This window comes from Lagenorhynchus albirostris, chromosome 5, assembly GCF_949774975.1.
Source record: "Lagenorhynchus albirostris chromosome 5, mLagAlb1.1, whole genome shotgun sequence".
Taxonomy (NCBI): Eukaryota; Metazoa; Chordata; class Mammalia; order Artiodactyla; family Delphinidae; genus Lagenorhynchus; species Lagenorhynchus albirostris.
This window is the reverse complement of record NC_083099.1, coordinates 142,363,884-142,383,042: the sequence shown is the minus strand read 5'-3', so window position 1 is coordinate 142,383,042 and position 19,159 is coordinate 142,363,884. Positions and strand designations below refer to the sequence as shown.

General features: G+C 48.3%; 1 protein-coding gene across 2 annotated transcripts; it reads left to right on the top strand.

The window, feature by feature from the left end:
* Positions 1-1,918: 1,918 nt before the first annotated feature.
* RSPH1 (radial spoke head component 1) lies at positions 1,919-15,284 on the top strand. Of its 2 annotated transcripts, XM_060149473.1 has the most exons (9): positions 1,919-1,972; positions 4,443-4,556; positions 4,659-4,764; positions 6,787-6,877; positions 7,567-7,702; positions 11,194-11,265; positions 13,346-13,502; positions 14,270-14,413; positions 15,232-15,284. In XM_060149473.1, the coding sequence occupies exons 1-9, from the start codon at positions 1,919-1,921 to the stop codon at positions 15,282-15,284; spliced, it is 927 nt and encodes a 308-aa protein (XP_060005456.1). The 2 variants fall into 2 exon arrangements, with proteins under 2 accessions (XP_060005456.1, XP_060005457.1); XM_060149474.1 differs by lacking the exon at positions 4,443-4,556.
* The last annotated feature ends 3,875 nt before the right edge of the window (positions 15,285-19,159 follow it).

Sequence of the window (19,159 nt, the reverse complement as noted above, 5' to 3'; positions counted from 1 at the left end):
CGCGAATAAATAGTCTTTGCTTGTTCTCGTTGGGTGGTCTTTGTTTACTTCCACACACAAAACAGAGATTCTTTTAAGTAAAAGTGATAAAGGAGAAACATTTCCATCTCACCAGGGGATCTAAAGGCCCACATGGACTGGATTTCCGTGGCTTGGTTGGGCATCCACTGTGTGCAAAACATGAGGTGCTGAGGGGGAAACGAAGATGAGGGCGGCATGGCTCCTGATACCCACCCAGATGACTGTCACATGAGACAGAACTTGTCTTGTGTATTTGATGAAGATGGCTAAAGGTACGATGGGAATTAAGAGAGAGCACAGCTAACTTGAAGGATCAATAGAAACTGGAGGGAGGTGTCCAACATTTAGAGCAAAAAGTTAAAAATACAGAGAAATATGGTTATTATATACTAATAAAAGCTCACTACTTAAAATTAAATTTTGCATGTTGTCACACTCAGACCTTTAAAATATATAGGTAGATGGATGGATGATAGCCAGATAGATGATACAGAGCTGAAGTCCTTTCCTCTTTCTCTAAGCCCCATTCCCCTCTTCCTCCACGAGGGCACCCTTATCATGAATTTGGAGCTTTTTCTGGAAGTGGTCTCGTATCCAGTCTTTGATGAATGGCTATGACTTTCGATAGGCAGGGCTGGGGGAAGGGAGACTTTCCAGGGAGGGTCTGGCGCAGGCAGAGGCATAGAAGTGGGGAAGTGAAGGATGTACTGGGGCAAGTGCCTGTGGTTTTCTTTTGTCTGAGCATCTAAACCAGTATAGGAAGGGGATGGTGGGCTGTGAGGCTGAGAGGATGACTTAGGGCTTGAACATGGAGGGACTGAACGCCAGTGGATAAGGCTGGTCTGCATTTGGGCTTCGGAGTAGAGGAGGAACGTGAGGTGGTGAAGAGTACCAAAGGCTGGAGATAGAGAGGCTGAATTAGAGACCACCGCTAGAACTTACAGGCTGGGATCAGGGCTGGTGACAGATGAGTTGGGAAGGAGATCATGAGGGGCCCTGGGCAGGCCGAGGGTCAGATGACCGGAGGGAAGCTAGGAGGAGGGGCCCATTAACGAGTGGGAGTGAGTGTCCATGTGCAGGTGTATGTGTGCGCGTGTGAGTGACTGTCTAGGCGTGTGTGAGGGAGCGAGCTCCATATGGGAACCCCAGGGGGCTGGACTCACACGTAGGGTGGAGGAGAGACGTCAAACCCTGACGGGCATCAGTGTAGATTGCATCTGCTAGTAGGTCGGAGCTGACTCCTTGAGTCAGGAGGAGGTGTTTACAAACACGAGAAAAGATCTCGAAGAACACATCTCTGTGGACCGCCAACACGGAAGGATCAGAAGAGAGCTCAGAAAGGTGAAGAGGGCCTGCCGAGGGATCCGAGGAACCAGTGGCCGGGGCTGGGAAGGGGCAGTGCCCAGCCCTAGGCAGGGGTGAAGGCCTCAAGAGAACTGGCCCGACGCGCTTCCTGCACCCCTCCTCGTTGCAGCATCACCCAGCAGCTGGTTAAAGGGGGCAAGCCACGTGGTGTCCAGGTTAGCGAGCAGGTGAGTACCTAGTACGCCTCAGGCCCCGCCCCCTCCCTCCTCTTGCGCGACGATTGGCCGAGGCTCCCCTTCTCGTTGCTATGACAGCCCCCGAAGGCTGCCATTGGCTTCTCCCTACGCCTTCCCGCCCCAGGCCCCGCCTCTCTCCCGTCCCAAGCGGCGATTGGTGGATGCATCCCGTTGCTATGACAGCATGCGATGGTTAACAGTGACTCCTACCCCCACCTTTCGGCTTCTACGCCCCAGTTAGGAGGAAGGCGGGCCTGGCCGCGTCTCCGTGGCGACGGCGGACGCGGTGCAGGCAGCTGGTACCTACCGACTAGAAAGGCTCAGGCGGCACCCGGGATCCAGACTGGGGCGGGATCATGTCGGACCTGGGCTCGGAAGAGTTGGAGGAGGAGGGAGAGAAATATCTTGGGGTGAGATCTCCGGGTAAGGGGGGGAGCTCCCAGGGGTGCGCGGACCCTTGGAAGCCGGTTTCGGAGAGTGGGGTGGCCTGGAGGCCAGCCACAGTCCCACTGGGAGGCCGAGCCAAGAGCAAGGACCACGCAGGCCACAGCGGGCGCTGCGTCCTGCAAGATGGCTGTGAAAGGTGAAACGTTATGACGTCCGCCTGCCGAATCCCTTCTCGCTCCCCGCTCCACCAATTCCTCCTATCGTTAAAGGCAAAGATTTCCAAATCCAAGGCTTTGGAAGCGTCCTCTTCCCTGCTGTCACCCTTCATCGAGGCAGTTTCCTTGGATGGCTGGGTCATCCCAAGCTACCATACTATTCTTGAATGTATTTTTGTATATTATTCTGAAACTATTTCTGTAATGGAGCCTGGCTCCTCAGGATTAAAGGAAGATGGAGGAAAGCTGTTTCCTGGCAGCCTTCAAGAAATGCTAAGGCGGTCCCAGGCTCAGCGAAGGCTTCCTGACGTATCACCATACAGGCCTATAATCACATGTGCTTTCTTCACTCTTGTTGGAAATGACCCGGGTCGTTGGAAATATTTCCTGGTTTAGACAGCGGAGAGGCGGTAAGGGATGCACATTCAGTGACGTGAGCTGGGCTCCATGTGGGCGTGTTTGTGCTGCCCGAAGCCAGAGGGTGACTATTGCCTGGCTGGCAGGTCGGGAACCTCATCCGCTGTGTGTGTGCAGGGTACAGAGTTGAAATAGTTTCAGATTTACCTGAAAAATCTAGCACCCCTGCTGAGATAGGTGTGCTTGCTCAGACCTTTTCTACTAGCTCTGCACACCCATCTTCCAGCTTCTGCCTGATTTGCTGCTCAAGACAAGCACCTCTGTGCACTGGAGCCGCCTGGCCAGCAGGGAGCGGCAGAAGTGCCTGGGATGTACGCATCCCGGGACAGCCAGCAGCTAGTGCTAAAGGCAGGACAAACTGCAGTGATCTACACTCCAGAGCCCCCTGTGCGATGAGGCTGAGTCTGGGACATCACCCGACATCACCCATGCTTGGCAGCCGCCTCTTTCACGTCTGTTTTCGCACCCCCTTTGCTGGTTTCTCCTGGGAGCACTTAAAAAAAAATCTCTCTCCAAGGTCTGCTTCTGGGGAACCCAAGCTACATCACCTTCCCAGTAAGCTTTCTAGTTCATCCCCTCAAATGGCCCTACCGATCTGTAACTTTTTAGTGTCCATAATTTTCAGGTTCGATTCACAGTTGGGGTCATTTTCAAGGGTTCTCTTCCTATTCAGGCACCCCAGCGTCTCAGCACTGGGTGTATTGAGAGGCCTTTGGGGTGGCAGGAGGAGCCTTCTGTACACTTTGACGTAGACTAACCCTGAAACAAGTTTGTAAGGTTATAAAATTCTGCGTTATAATCTGAGCATGAGTTTCTGAGCCAAACGGTGCTAGAAAAGCACAAGAACTGCAAAAATGTTTGTTTCTGAAGCCCTTGACTGAATGTGTCTGAGCTCATGTGTAATGTCTATCCAGATCCAGCGCCATGTCAAATCATTGCTCTATGCCATTTCATTTCATTGCTCCTCGCCATTTCATCATTCATTGTTTGCACTCTACGCTCATGTATTAGGTGCTTGAGAAACGTTTATTTCATGAAGGATGGAGAAAATAGGGAAGCGACAAGCTTGTATTATGTTTTTTATTGATTTACTTTTAAGATAGATTAATTATCGATCTTAGCTATGAGCGTTTGAACCTTAAGTCTCTTGATAAGGAGTTTAAAAATAAGATAAACTAAATTGAGTTGGGAGACTCAAGTTGACAACTGAGCCCAGTTTATTCCTCAGCTCCCCCGCCCCTCTCCCACCATCCTTGAAGGTCAAAGCTGTCTTCAGGCCACAGACACCCCAGGGATGATTTGCATTTTAAGTTCTGTATTATTGGAGGAAGGTGGGTTTAGGACACGTTCCACCCGCAAATGCTACTTCAAATGTGTTCCTATAAAGAACACAACTTGGTGCACCTCGCATTTTCCTCAAAATGGTCAGTTTTGATTACAGTGTAAAGGATTATCATAATACATTGGAGGGAGAGAGTGAAAGTCCCACCATGGACAGGTACCAGCTGTGTGACCCTGGACAGATGCTCCATGTCACCCAGGTGTGCACCTACCTCACCTGTGCGACAAGGCCAAGGATTGGGAGGAGGCAATGGAATACTATTTATAAAATGCCTAACACATAGTTAGTGCTTTTATTTATTTTAGTCATTTTTTAAAAAATTTATTTTGGCTGCGCTGGGTCTTCGTTTCAGCACGTGGGATCTTCCTTGCAGCATGCAGTATCTAGTCCCCCAACCAGGGTTCAAACCCGGGTCCGCTGCTTTGGGAGCGCAGAGTCTTACCCACTGGACCACCAGGGAGGTCCCTGATTAGTGCTTAATAAATGGTAACTGTGATCATCTTGTTTTCTTCGGTCCAGGAATACGAAGGGGAGCGGAACGAGGCCGGTGAGCGGCATGGACATGGGAAAGCGAGACTGCCCAATGGGGACACGTATGAAGGGAAATATGAATATGGTAAAAGGCACGGCCAGGTCAGAATCGGTGGCTTGAGTGGGTGGTTTACCCACTTTAATACTCTGTTAGCAATGATTAAATTCAGGATTGATATGAATTATATAATCAATGTGTTTCAGGGGACCTACAAATTTAAAAGTGGTGCGCGGTACATTGGAGAATACGTTAAAAATAAAAAACACGGTCGAGGCACTTTTATCTATCCAGACGGATCAAGATATGAAGGTAAAGTATTACCACAAAGCAGACTTCCGTGCTGTGGAGGACTTGGGGTTGCTGAGACACACACGAAAGCTTCAAGTTCCCCAGTCATTCAACAAATACAATCTACGTTCCTGTGTTCACAGGGTTGATGCAGAAACCAGAGAGCCTTGTAATTAGTGAACGGATCCACAGGGGGGCATGTGACTGTCCCTGTGGCCTGCGCATTCCCTCCTGGGGGCCCATGCGCTGAGAGAGGCTGCTGGGCGAGCACGGACCTCGGGGGGTGGGTTGGACCCAGGTCAACTGGTGCTCAGTGGTAGAGTGTCCTTGGAGCTGTTCTTGCTGTCTTCCATTTCTGACCGGCTCGTCTTCTGATGAGCACACTGTTGGTTTAGATGGTGGTTCCTTCACTGAAGGCTTCTGATCTGGGAGGCATTCTGCCTCGTTAAAGTGGCGTCCTTACCTCTGCCGCAGTGCGTTCCGTGCCAATGTTATGTGGCTCAGGAACTCTTGTCCCCTTATTTCCAAGAACCGCACTGCCGCCCCACCCACCATTGTCACCTGGTGTGACGACAGTGTGATGTCTCATCCCAAAGGCCGGTGAAGGCCGTTCCTAACCCAGGGAGAGAGACGAGCGGGGGTGGGCTGTGAGCCTCGCCAACGGTGTGCAAAGGTTATGTTCTGGGCTGCTTTTCTGGGAAGTTATCTAGTTTTCATCAGATTTCCAAAAAGGTCTGTGAGCCCAACCCCGGAACTGGTGTGACAGTAGGTGTGACCTGGTTCAGGGGACCCCATCCCTCCCTGCCTCAGCTTCTCCCCTGCAGTGCGAGGCTCAGAGGAGTGAACACACGTGAGATGCTCAGAACCAGACCTGACGGATAGTATGTGTTCAGTAAACGTCGGGGGGCCACAATGTAGCTTGTGCGATAGCAGCGCTTCTTACCACGGATTCCACCCTCTGAGGGTGTGGGCTGGAGCTGCGGGTCTGGTGGCCACATAAAACCAGAACCGAGGCATCCTCAAACAGGGCTTCTGCTGGAGTCCGACACCTGGGTGGACAGTGCCACTGCTGTTCCTACTAGAGATGGAATTTCTCTTTGGTTTTGTTTCGTAAATCTTAGAAGCCTGGCTCCAGACGTAGGACCATCTGCTTTTTACATCAACTTGACACAATCTAATTTAGGATTTAATTCTTTCCAGATTCTGATGAACCTAATCTCATTATTGTCATTTTGATTTCAGCGTAGATGTTAATCTAATTTGAACAACGTATCTATTTATATATATTATATATGTGATGTATGAGAAGATATATGCATATGTGGAGATACACATATACGCGCTCAGAGTAGGGGGTTGAAGGAATTTTTACTGCGAAGGTTATTAGCTAACATATAAAACGCCTTTGGAGGCAGTTGTAAGTTGTCGTGTCCCCTTATGGTTTTGTACCTTAATGGGTGCAGGGCGCAGTCACTGCCCAGGGGTTTCCTCTCTGAGGTCGGAGGCTAAGTACTCATTTTAGCTCAGTAAGTCCACAGTCTTCCGGCCCAAAGCCCAAGTTAACATGGGACTTCTTCGCCGCTGCTTTGGCCGAAAGGGGCGCAGACCGGCTCGCGGCCACTTGGCGAGGATGCTCCACACAGGTGTGCAGGGGGTGCGGCCCCAGGCGCCAGAGCAGGTGCGAGGTGGGAAACAGATGGAAATGCCTGAGAATAGACCACCGAGGCTCCAAGTTGTTGCTGGATCACTGAACGCACACGAGGCAGCAGGGGTGTGGAGCTGGGGCCACTGTCCATAGGGCAGCAAACCCTGGCTTGAAGCCTTGCTGTGCCGCCGGCCAAGTGGGAAAAAGTGGCCCAGTACATACACCTGCCAGCCCGTCCCCCCAGAGGCCCGGCTCAGCCTCCCTCCGCCGGCTCCCCACTCCAGGTGTCCATCAGTCCGGCCGAGAGGCAGGGATGGAGGGGGGTCAGAGTGGGCAGGGACAGCGGTGAAGGGCGGAGCTGTTTCCTCCTGACCCCTGCTTTTGTGTGGCCCTTCCAGGGGAGTGGGCGGATGACCTGAGGCATGGCCACGGCGTGTACTACTACGTCAACAATGACAGCTACACCGGGGAGTGGTTTGCTCACCAAAGGTTCGGTTCTCCCCCTGGGCCCGCAGATCAGTTCACGTCATGAGCACATGACGGTGACTAAGCAACAGAATCATGACTGGAGAGCCCACTGGCCAGCTCTGCCCCATGGTTCATGGCTTTAAGGCCAGCGTGGGAGCAATGTACTGCTGCAGGTTCCCGGGAACCCACCCAAGGGCCCCAGGCCACGGAGGGCACAGGAGAACCTTCTGGGCACTGAGTTGCAGCTCCCAGGAGCCCTGCCTTTTCCACGCGCCAGCCAGCTGATAGGCAGGAGGCCGCCGCTGTCCAGCAGGGATGCCTGCTCTCAGCTGGGGCCGCGAGCAGGCGGTGTGCTTAGATTGGGCCCAGATATAGAAGCCACTGGTGAGCCCACCTCAGCCTAGGCCCCCCTTGATTCAAATGTGTGTCTCAGGGCTTCCCTGGTGGCGCAGTGGTTGAGAGTCCGCCTGCCAATGCAAGGGTCACGGGTTCGTGCCCCGGTCCGGGAGGATCCCACATGCCGCGGAGCGGCTGGGCCCGTGAGCCATGGCCACTGAGCCTCCGGAGCCTGTGCTCCGCAACGGGAGAGGCCACAGCAGTGAGAGGCCCGCATACCGCAAAAAAACACAAAAACAAATGTGTGTCTCATAAACCTGGAAGGGTTTTCACTGCAACAGAACCGAGTGCATCGCGGTCCTCATCTTCACCAGGCACGGGCAAGGCACCTACTTCTACGCGGAGACGGGCAGCAAGTACGTGGGTACCTGGGTGAACGGCCAGCAGAAGGGCACGGCCGAGCTCATCCACCTGAACCACAGGTACCAGGGCAAGTTCTTGAACAAAAATGTAAGTCGACGGGCAGCGATGTTTGCCCATGAAATAAGCAACACTCTCCTCCCCGAGCCTGTGCAAATGTGTGAGCAGAAAATAGGACAAACCCAGGCAAACCCTCCCACCCCCTCCAGATAGGGAAACAGGGCAGCTGTGCTGAGCTCCGAGCCTCACTGATACCCACAGAGGGCAGGGCGGGGGCGGGGGAAGCTCAACCAGTTTCTCTGCATCTCAGTAACATCCATGCTCTCTCCCAGCAGCGGGAATCATTATAGCACTGGGGGCATCTTGACCTTGGTTTCATGAGTAAATCGGATATGAAATACGTATTTGTCTGGAGCATTTCCTGCAGTTGAGCCTGTGGGTGTTTTGACTTTCTATCCCCTGGGAGGCCCGCAGCTGGAGCCGCAGGGAGGAAGACCCACCAGGTCCTCCCTGGAGCCCCATGCCCACCCACCTGCTCCAGGTGGTGGTGGAACTGGAGGCCAGGGGTCTGAAGGTTTCCGGTTCGCAGTACCCGTGATGGGTCATTTCTGTTTGAAGGACTCTGTGGCCTTACCTGTCCTTGTTGCCCGAGCCCTGATGGGATGCAGAGAAACCCTGAATAATTTGGAACCTACCTACCACCCTGCATTTGCCATGTAGCCTTGATCAGGGGTTGAGCAGTAACTTTCCCCGAAGAAAGAGTTTGCTGAGCAAATGAAAGGTGTTAAGAGTTTGACAGAGGAACATCTAACTGATTTAATAAAGCAGCCTCAGACCCTTAAAACTCAGTTTTCACTTCCATATAATTCACACCCTAATCGCAGACTCTGCTTTTAGTCTTTGTAAGTGTAGGCACGTTCTCCTCAAATCTGTACATGGAATACGTCACTCCCAGCAAAATCTCATGAGATAGTTTTCGGCACACGGAGGTGGGTGGAAGAAAGAGAATTTGATACGAGTTAATTGGGAGGAACCAATGAATGCTGCGAACCTAGACTCACCTGAGGAGTAAGAGCAGAGCGGGGCTTTGTTCTGCTAGTTAGAAAAAGACTTGAAAGTCATGCCAGAGCGTAGTTCCACCCGCGAAACGCCCAGACTCTGGATCCCACCTGCCCACCTCAAGCACCGCAAAGGCACAGACTTACACGTACAGCTTATACAGAGTTACAGCATGGGGATTTTTTTTTTTTTTTTTTGCGCTACGCGGGCCTCTCGCTGTTGTGGCCTCTCCCGTTGCGGAGCACAGGCTCCGGACGCGCAGACTCAGCAGCCATGGCTCACGGGCCCAGCCGCTCCGCGGCACGTGGGATCTTCCCGGACCGGGTCACGAACCCGTGACCCCTGCATCGGCAGGCGGACTCTCAACCACTGCGCCACCAGGGAAGCCCAGCATGGGGATTTTAATTACATAAATAGAACCACACTATATCAGGACACAAAAATATACCCCCCAAAAAGCTATCTTTTTGTGTATTCAGAAGTTTTTATGTAGGTTAGTTACTGGAATTGCGAAATCTACAAGTATTGATACTTTAAATGATGATGGCTACTCTAATTGTCCTGAAAAGCTAAGCCAGTTTATACTCTGGTCAGCAGGCTATGGGAGTCTCTTCATCACTTCTTCCATCAACATTGGATAGTATTAGTCTTTAACATTTTCTTTTCAAATCTGGTGGGTAAAAAATGTTATCTCATAGTTTTAATGTGGAATTCCCTGATTCCCGGTGAGGCCCAGCACCTTTACACACTTTTATTGCTGGTTTGACTTTCTTCCTTCAGACAATTACCTGTTCACATCCTTGCTGACAAGTTATGAAAACACACACTATAAATCTTCGATAATGAAAACAGTGTGATACTAGGATAGAGAAAAATAGATCAGGGAAGCAGGTTAGAGAGTCCACAGACAGATCGAAGTATATAAAATAATTTAGCACTTGAAAGGATGTCATTTCCAGTTAAAAGGAATGGTGGGGAGAAGTCAAGAAATGGTGCTGGGAGGCTTCCCTGGTGGCGCAGTGGTTGAGAGTCCGCCTGCCGATGCAGGGGACGCGGGTTCGTGCCTCGGTCCGGGAGGGTCCCGCATGCCGTGGAGCGGCTGGGCCCGTGAGCCATGGCCGCTGAGCCTGCGCGTCCGGAGCCTGTGCTCCGCAACGGGAGAGGCCACAACAGTGAGAGGCCTGCGTACCGCAAAAAAAAAAAAAAAAAGAAATGGTGCTAGGACAGCTTGATGACCATTTGGGAGAAAAAATAAAACCAAAGTTTGTCCTCCAGCATGTAGAAGAAGATACTTACTAGAAGAAATAAAGATTTAAATGCAAACAAGAAAGTCACAGATAGAAGAATAAGTATTTATGACCTTTGGATTGAGGAAGAGGACTTTCTATACAAGAATAGAAAGGAAAACCCAAAAGGTTTCACTTGATAAAAATAAGCCAGTATAGATTAGAGAGCACCATAAAGAAAATGTAAAAGCTATCTGACAAAAGGGGTTGGGATATTTGTAACATTTAATTTGTAAAGCACTTAATCAACGTGATTTACATTTCAAAAATGTTGAAAAAAAATTCAGCCTTACTAATAACTTAAAAGGTGTGACTTCAAAGGATGAGGTCCTGTTTTTACATGTATATAAAAAATGTAAAAGTATAACAAATGTTAAGCCCAGAAAAAATAAGGGTTTGCGGACGAGAGGCTCTTAAGTGCTGTTGTGGGAAAGAAAATTATTAGAGCCTTATTCTGGTTTAAAAAAAATATATATATATATAAATATAAATATATATATATATATATATATATATAAATATAAACACATACTTTTATCCAGAAATTCAACTTCTGAAAATTTACCCCGAGGAAAATGCCACGGGTGGACCTAAAGATTTAACTCAGAATATGTTCACCATAGCATTTTTTTGCCAAAGTATCAGCATACCAAATGTCAACAATAGTAGGTGAGTAAAACAGATTATGATTCTTTGATGAAATAACATACCAGGTTGACAACTGATGTTATGGAAGAATATCTGTGATATGGGAGGTCGTTCATGCCCTATTTCTAAGTAAAGATAGAATAAGAGTCAGCACGTGTAGTTACGGTCAGATTTTTATTTAAAAAAAAAATCTCTGTATTAGAAATAAGGTTACAGAGACTACATCAAAATATTAGTAGTTCTAACACAATATTGTATATTTAGATAAAATTAAAAAAATATCAATAGTACTATTTTTAGCTAGTTTGTGTGGGTCAACTAAGTGAAATTTTTGTCATAAATACATTACTTTTATAAAGAGATAAAATGTAGTTAAAGTTTTTTTTTAAAACAAACAAAAGGGGGCGTTATACTTTGCATTCCATTAGCCATTAGTTCACAAAAGCATCTTTAATCCATACTGAATTTTCCCCAGTTCCATGATTCGGGGTAGGTTTTATGAAAGTCACATTTATAAAGCATTTTGTACTTTCTACTGGGTGTTGACGCTCAAGAGTGAAGTATTTCTTGGTTTCTCTTTGCTCGTAGCCCGTTGGCCCTGGAAAGTACGTGTTTGATATTGGCTGTGAACAGCACGGGGAATATCGCTTAACAGATGTGGTAGGTTGCAGAGTCTATATCACTCCTGCGTTCATAGGCAAACGAGCTGCTTGGTGATACGGATCCTACAGATCTGCGTGGGGACCAATTGCCCTAAGGGAGTATAGGAAAGGGGATTGGGCAGAAGGGGAAGCTGGGTTCTCACGGGACCCCATGGGAGCTCTGAAATGGGATGACCCTTCAAAGTGTCCTGAATGGAGGCCAGGACCTGTGACCCACGTGTGGACCAGTCACCGGCTGTGGGCTGCCCGTGGACAGGGGCATGAAACCTGGACAATGTGGCCTCCTTTGATGGAGGGCAGTTCCTGGGAGGAACTCTGTTATGAACAACCAGCTGCCAACACGCCCAGCAGCTGGAGGAGTGAGCGCCTGAAGCGGGTGGGGGAGTGGGGGGGGTTGGGGGGGTGGGGGTTGGGGGGGTGTGGGGGGGGTTGGGGGGTGGATCACATGATCACACAGGAGCCAATGAGAGAGCAGACACCCTTGGGGGCGGTTCTCAAAGCGCAGTCCCGCGTGCAGCTCTGGCCCTACCTGGGAATCTGTTTGAAATGAAGAGTTTTGGGCCCCACCCCATTCTTCCTGAATCAGAAACTCAGGCTGGGACCAGCGATCTGGACTTCAACAACCCCTCCACGGGATTCTGGTGCAGTTCAAGTTTAAGCACCACTGTCCTGGAGAAACTCAGACATTTGGACACGGAGGAAAGCAGTGTATTTCTGAGTGACTCAACGGAAGTAATAGGCAGGGGTCTGTCACTCTTTGTCACAGGTGTTATCATCTTTGCGACAGTGAAGTTTTCCATATTTATAGATTGATGTTCAATCTTTGGAGTTTTGTGATAGTTACAAAACTGAGACGGAGACCAATATGCTTGGTAAGATTGCCACGTGTTGGCTGTTAACCTTTGTTGGAATTTTTCATTATTATAAATTATTCCACGTTTGGAACTGATGAACTTTGTCTACTTCCACTGCATTTTATTTTTCTCTCCATAACCCTTGAGACGAGAGCTTCAGGGTTTATGCCCTTCCGTGTCATTCCATGGATGTCTTTGTGTGTTTTTAGGCTTTTTCTTACAGTGATGTTGATACCGAAACGTGGCCTCTGTACACCTGTGCTGAATCAAATCTCAGAGGCAGAGTTTTGGGTGAAGCAGAAAGGAACAGCTTTATTGCTTTGCCAGGCAAAGGGGGACACAGTGGGCTCATGCCCTCAAAACTGTGTGTCCCAACCTGGTGGAATTTGGTGAGGAGTTTCATAGCAATGGTTCAAGGGTGGGGCTGCTGATAAGGATCAGGGTGTGTGCAGGGCCTGTGCTCCTTTAATCTGGCCTCAGGGGGTCTCTTGATGAGCTTCTCAAGGTTATCAAACTGTGACCTTCTCTCTGGAATGAACAATGTTTCGTCAAGTAGTGATGAAACATTCCAGTTTCATCAAATGCACATCTTCAGATGAACATCTTCCATTTCTTGGGGGTTTTAGTTCTGCAGAAGAGTTCAGAGACATTGTTTTGTGTGTCCCTTGAGGCAGAACGAGGACCCTGCCCCAAGGCTGCACCACTGTTTCTTGGTTCCTCCCCTCTTATCTCTGCATCCCCTCCCTTTCCTGATTAGTAACCGCTTGAACCTGCCCTTTGGAACTCAGGGAAGGTCATGGAGGCTGGGGCCTATTCCCTAAAACAAGAAACGGGGCACACAAAGGCTTTGGTGTCCAGGAGCCCCCACGAGGTCCTGCTCAGTTTCAGTGTTTGTTCTGTTATGTTTAAAGAATCTTAGAGCTGAAATGTGGCTGAGCGGCTGCAAAGGGCGCTTAGTCCTGGTCATTTCTTAACTGGGAAGCGTTACGCCTTCTGTGCCGTCAGCGGAATGAGTACAGGAACTGCGTTGCCCTCACCTTCGTGTCTCATCCTCGTTCTTTCAAGATTCATTTTCAGCCCTTGGACTGTACTACGGAGAGTTGGCAATTATGCTGATCACTGAATCCTGTTATAAAAATGCCCCAAGGCAATTCAAAACCTGTCCCGTCTCCCCTCACTTTAAATGTCCCATGCATGTTGGTCAAGTTACATTTTTTAACTTAGGAAAGAGGAGAAGAGGATGAGGAGGAGACACCGGTAACTGTCGTTCCAAAATGGAAAGTGACCAAAATCACAGAATTGGCCTTGTGGACCCCGCCCCACCTCCAGGAGCAGCCCGCTGCGGATGGACCAAGCCAGGGCGAGGCCCCAGGAGCTGAGGGTATATGGAGGCCCTGGGGGGCAGATGGAGTAGGGCTCCCCGGGAAGCAGGCTCTGAGTCCCTCCCCTTGGTCAGTGATTGGGTGGGTGTGACCTGGGCAAGGCTCCGACAGCAGCTGGGATGACAGGTCCTTCCTAAAGGGGATCTGGACAGTGTTTCTCTGTGACCCTCGCTGGGGGCTTCCTAAGAAGTCCTCAGGGGGCTGTGGAGTGTCGAAGGTAGGTTACACTGGGCAGGAGCCCTTCTGTTGCAAGTGATTGAAAACCAGTTCCAATTGGCCTAAGTGGAAAAATACTGATACTAATTCATTGGTTCATACAACTGGAGCGGTGGGGGGAGGAGAGAGCCTCAGGTGTGGCTGGATCAGGGCTCCGCGCCCGGATGTCCTCTCTCCTGTGCACTGGCTCTGCTTGCCAGCATCCTCTTCCCTTTGGCGACCAAAGCTCAGTGACTTTATCAGATTGCCACCCAATCCGCTCAAGAACCCTAGGGAACAGAGAGCTTCTCTCTCCAAATGCTCATCAAAACCCTTGGGATATATATTGTATACTTAAAATAAAAAGCCCTTGGGAATTAGTGCTTCAGAGCAGTGATGCCCATCCCTGAGCCTATCACTGTGATGGGGATGAGGGAGCAGATGCCAGGCCTGGGTGGAGCTGTGACTCTGAGTTAGGGGGTGGTCCCCTGATGGAGAAGCGGGCACTGCTGTCAGCAGGGTGGGTGTGGCAAGGCGTCTGCTGATACCGGTTCCCTTTGTTCCATCTCAGACGGGGGAGAGCCGGTGGAGGAGGTCCAGCCTCTGACCGACGACATGTCAGAGGGGGAATTAGATTCAGTGCATCCTGGAGAGGAGGAGGGAGACGCCAGCAGGGAGGACGGAGAGGAATTCCACTACGACATCTTAGAGCAGGGTGAGCCTGTGCTCTGGGGGCCAGGAGGGCGGGAGGGAAGGAGGCACCAGGCACGCCGGGGTGGGCGCAGGGTTTTCTCTGCCTTTGACCGAGGTCGTCCTTGGGCCAGGCCTGAGGGATGGGACATCTCAGAGGACCTGCCCTGGGAATGTCGCTCCTTCTTAGGTGTCCTGGTAGGGACAGCCGTGCGATGCATGTTCTCTCTAACTGGGTCCTTGCTAATCTGCATTTCAGCAATACGGCATGCCTCGGGCTGCAGGTCCCAGTCGATTGATCCCACGGCTTCACTTTACTACATGCTTTTCACCTTTATAACGCTTTATAATAATGCACGTATAATAATATACAGCAAACACCTTCAAAATTTAAACCCTTTTACCATTTAATTTTTCAGCATTAACACACAAATGCTCTTACGGGGGTGTGGGAGGAGGGTGGGAAGCGTGGAGTTCAGCTTGCACAGAGATCAGAGTTTCAACAGTGTTACTTATAAATTATAGTCCAGCAATTTTATTCACTGATGAGTGCGCGCAGGCAAAAGATAATGCTGGACCTTACTCTCACTTACATGGATGTTCTTTGAATGTTCTTTACTCTGAATGTTCTTTACTCTGAATAAACCTTTTGCTTAGTTTATTACTGGTACCAAAAGAAAATCTATAAAAGCCTGTATAAGATAAAATTTAACGTTCCATGATTTTGCTTGATAAATAGAAATGTTTAATATTTATAATACCTATTGCAAAAGATCTGCTAGCAAATCATGCATTTTTAAATAGAAAAAAGGTAACACACTCACATTTCCTTTTTCTTCCCAGGAAACGTTAATTTTGAAGAAGAGGAAGCCAGACAGCCAGAGCTGCTGGATTAAGATGAAGCAAAAGCCCGAGTGGTAGGAGGTTGAGTCTTAAAGATGCTTCTGTTACCAGGGTAGTTATTACTCATCTATCACTAATCTTTCTTACTTAGTTGTTTGTTAAGATGTTTTACAGTTGCAAATAAATTTCTTCATTATCCTTTGTTTATGAAATAGCCTCTGCTTCCAGTTCTTTAAAAGTTACCTGGTTGGGGCTTCCCTGGTTCCACAGTGGTAAAGAATCTGCCTGCCAATGCAGGGGACATGGGTTTGAGCCCTTGTCCAGGAAGATCCCACATGCTGCCGAGCAACTAAGCCTGTGCACCACAACTACGGAGCCTGTGTGCCACAATTAATGAAGCCCGCGTGCCTAGAGCCCGTGCTCCGCAACAAGAGAAGCCACCAGCCCCTGCTAGCCACAACTAGAGAAAGGCCGTGTGCAGCAATGAAGACCCAACGCAGCCAACAAAAAAAGTTACCAGGTTATTTTGCCATGATTTTTTTTAGTGCTGTTTTCTCCTAGGAGAAAGAAAAACATCATATGACTGTAACTCTGCTGAAGATGGTTAATGGAAATGGATTCTGGCTAAGTTAGCTGAGTGACTAGATAGTGAAGTCCCTCTCTCAAATTGCCCTCAAGTGAGCCAGGAAAACACCTAGAAAATAAGAATTCCTGTGTGCAATGCTCATAAAACGCAATGTAACAAATACATGTCAGGCTTGGGTAAGAAACCCTCAGGTGCCGCCGGAGGGGGCCCTCCCATCCGTTCTGCGCCTTCGGCATCTCGGGGTGGGCTTTGGGGCTCCCTGCCGGGAGGTCCCCGCAAAAGGCTGAGGGGCAGGGCTGACCGCAGAGATGGCTTTGTCCTGTGTGTACGCTCTTCAGGCCTCCTGGTGGGCTGGGGGCTGACACCTACGTCACATCCAAGTTCCTTGAGTACGGGCCCACCTTGTTTTATTGTGTTTTGCTTTATTGCATTTTGCAGATACTGTGTTTTTTTACAGATTGAAGGTTGGGGCAACCCTGTGTCAAGCAAGTCTATTGGCACCATCTTTCCAAGAGCATTTGCTCACTTCACGTCTCTGGGTCACATTTTGGTAATTCTCACAATATTTCCAACTTTTTCATTATTTTTATGTTTGTTGTGGTGATCTGATCTGTGATCTTTTTTTTTTTTAAATGAAGTAGAGTTGATGTACAATATCGTGTCAGTTTCAGGGGTACAGCAAAGTGATTCAGATATATATATATATATATAACAAAATATCGAGTATAGTTCCCTGTGCTGTACAGTAGGTCCTTGTTGGTTACCTATTTTATGTATAGCAGTGTGTATCTGCTAAGCCCAAACTCCTAATTTATCCCTCCCCCGACCTTTCCCCTTTGGCAACCATAAGTTTGTTTTGTATGTCCGTGAGGAGTCTGTTTCTGTTTTGTAAATAAATTCATTTTTATCTTATTTTTTTGGATTCCACATATAAGCGATATCATATGATATTTGTCTTTCTCCGTCTGTCTTTCTTCACTTAGTATGATGAGCTCTAGGTCCATCCATTGCTACCAATGGCATGATTTCATTCTTTTTTTATGGCTCAGTGATAATTCCAGTGATCAGTGATCTTCGACATGACTATTGCCATTGTTTTGGGACACCATGAGCTGCACCCATATAAGATGGCCAACTAAATGGATCAATGTTGTGAGTGTTCTGACTGCTCCACTGACCGGCTGTTGTCCCATCTCTCCCTCTCTTTGGGCCTCCCTGTTCCCTGAGACACAACAGTATTGAAATTAGGCCATTGAATAACCCTACAGTGACCTCTAAATGTTCAAGAGAAATAAGAGTCACGTGTCTCTCACTTTAAATCAAAAGCTAGAAATGATGACGCTTAGTGAGGAAGCCATGTTGAAAGCCTAGACAGGCCAAAAGCTGGATCTCTTGCACCAAACAGCCAAGTTGTGGATGCAAAGGAAAAGTTCTTGGAGGAGATTAAAAGCGCTGCCCCAGTGAGCACACGAATGATGAGAAAGCGAGACAGCTTTATCGCCGGTATGGAGAAAGTTTTACTTGTCTGGATAGAAGATCAAACCAGCCACAATATTCCCTTAAGCCAGAGCCTAACCTAGAGCCAGGCCCTAACTCTCTTCAATTCTGTGAAGGCTAAAAGAGGTGAGGAAGCTGCAGAGGAAAAGTTTGAAGCCAGCAGAGGTTGGTTCATGAGGTTTAAGGAAGAAGCCGTCTCCTGACATAGAAGTAGGAGATAAAGCAGCAAGTGCTGATATGGAAGCTGCAGCAAGTTATCCAGAAGATCTAGCTAAGTAATTATTGAAGGTGGCTACATCTGCTATCCAGCGTAGACAAAACAGCCTGCATTGGAAGAAGATGCCGTCTAGGAGTTTCATAGCTAGAGAGGAGAAGTCAGTGACTGGCTTCAAAGCTTCAGAGGACAGGCTGACTCTCTCATTAGGGGCTAATGCAGTTAGTGACTTGCAGTTGAAGCCATTGCTCATTTAACATTCTGAAAATCCTAAGACCCTTAAGAATTATGCTAAATCTACTCTGCCTGTGCTCTGTAAATGCAACGACAAAACCTGGATGACAAAACCATATGTTTACAACATGGGTTACTGAATATTTTAAGCCCACTGTTGAGAACTACTGCTCAGAGGAAAAGATTCCTTTCAAAATATTACTGCTCACTGACAAGGCACCTGGTCACCCGAGAGCTCTGATGGAGATGTACAGTGAGATTAGCGTTGTTTTCATGACTACTAACACAACATCCACTCTGCAGTCCATGGATTAAGGAGTAATTTCAGCTTTCAAGTCTTACTATTTAAGAAATACATTTCGGAAGGCTGTAGTTGCCATAGATGATAGTTCCTCTGATGGATCTGGGCAAAGTAAGTCGCAAACCTTCTGGAAAGGGTTCACCATTCTAGATGCCATTCGTAACATTCGTGATTCATGGGAAGAGGTCAAAGCATCAACATTAACAGGAGTTTGGAAGAAGTTGATTCCAGCCCTCGTGGATGACTTTGAGGGCTTCAAGACCTCATGGAGGAAGTAACTGCAGATGTGGTGGAAACAGCAAGAGAAGTAGAATTAGAAGTGGAGTCTGAAGATGGGACTGAATTGCTGCAATTTCATGATAGAACTTAATCGATTGAGGAGTTGCTTCTTATGGATGAGCAAAGAAAGTGGTTCCTTGAGATGGAATCTTACTCCTGGTGAAGATGCTGTGCAGACTGTTGAAACGACAGCAAAGGATTTAGAATGTTACATAAACTTAGTTGCTAAGGCAGCTGCAGGATTTGAGGGGATTGACTCCAACTTTGAAAGAAGTTCTACTGCGGGCAAAATGCTATCACACAGCACTGCTGCTACAGAGAAATCATTCGTGAAAGGAAGAGTCCGTTGACGTGGCAAACTTCATTGGGGTCTTCTTTCAAAAACTGCCACAGCTGCTCCAAAGTTCAGCAGGCACCACCCCGACCAGCCAGCCACCGTCAACATCCAAGAGAGACCCTCCACCAGCAGCAAGATTTTGACTCGCGGAAGGCTCAGATGACGGTTAGCCATTTTTAGCAATAAAATCTTTTAAAATTAAAGTATGTACACTGATTTTTATTTTTAAAACATTTTATGGGAGTAGAGTTGATTTACAATGTTGTGTTCGTTTCTGCTGTACAGCAAAGTGAGTCAGTTACACACATACATGTATCCACTCTTTTTTGTATGCTTTTCCCATATAGCTCATTACAGAGTATGGAGCAGAGTTCCCTGTGCTCTAGATGGTGGACCCTGGTTCCCGGTGCTATACTCGGCCTCCTTATTAGTTATCTGTTTTATATGTAGTGGTGTGTATATGTCAATCCCAACCTCCCA

Excerpts from the sequence above, each read along its gene's own strand:
- RSPH1 (XM_060149473.1), top strand. The coding sequence starts at position 1,919 with ATGTCGGACCTGGGCTCGGAAGAGTTGGAGGAGGAGGGAGAGAAATAT. Across the intron at positions 6,878-7,566 it reads GAGTGGTTTGCTCACCAAAG|GCACGGGCAAGGCACCTACT; the intron begins GTTCGGTTCTCC and ends CATCTTCACCAG. Across the intron at positions 7,703-11,193 it reads GCAAGTTCTTGAACAAAAAT|CCCGTTGGCCCTGGAAAGTA; the intron begins GTAAGTCGACGG and ends CTTTGCTCGTAG.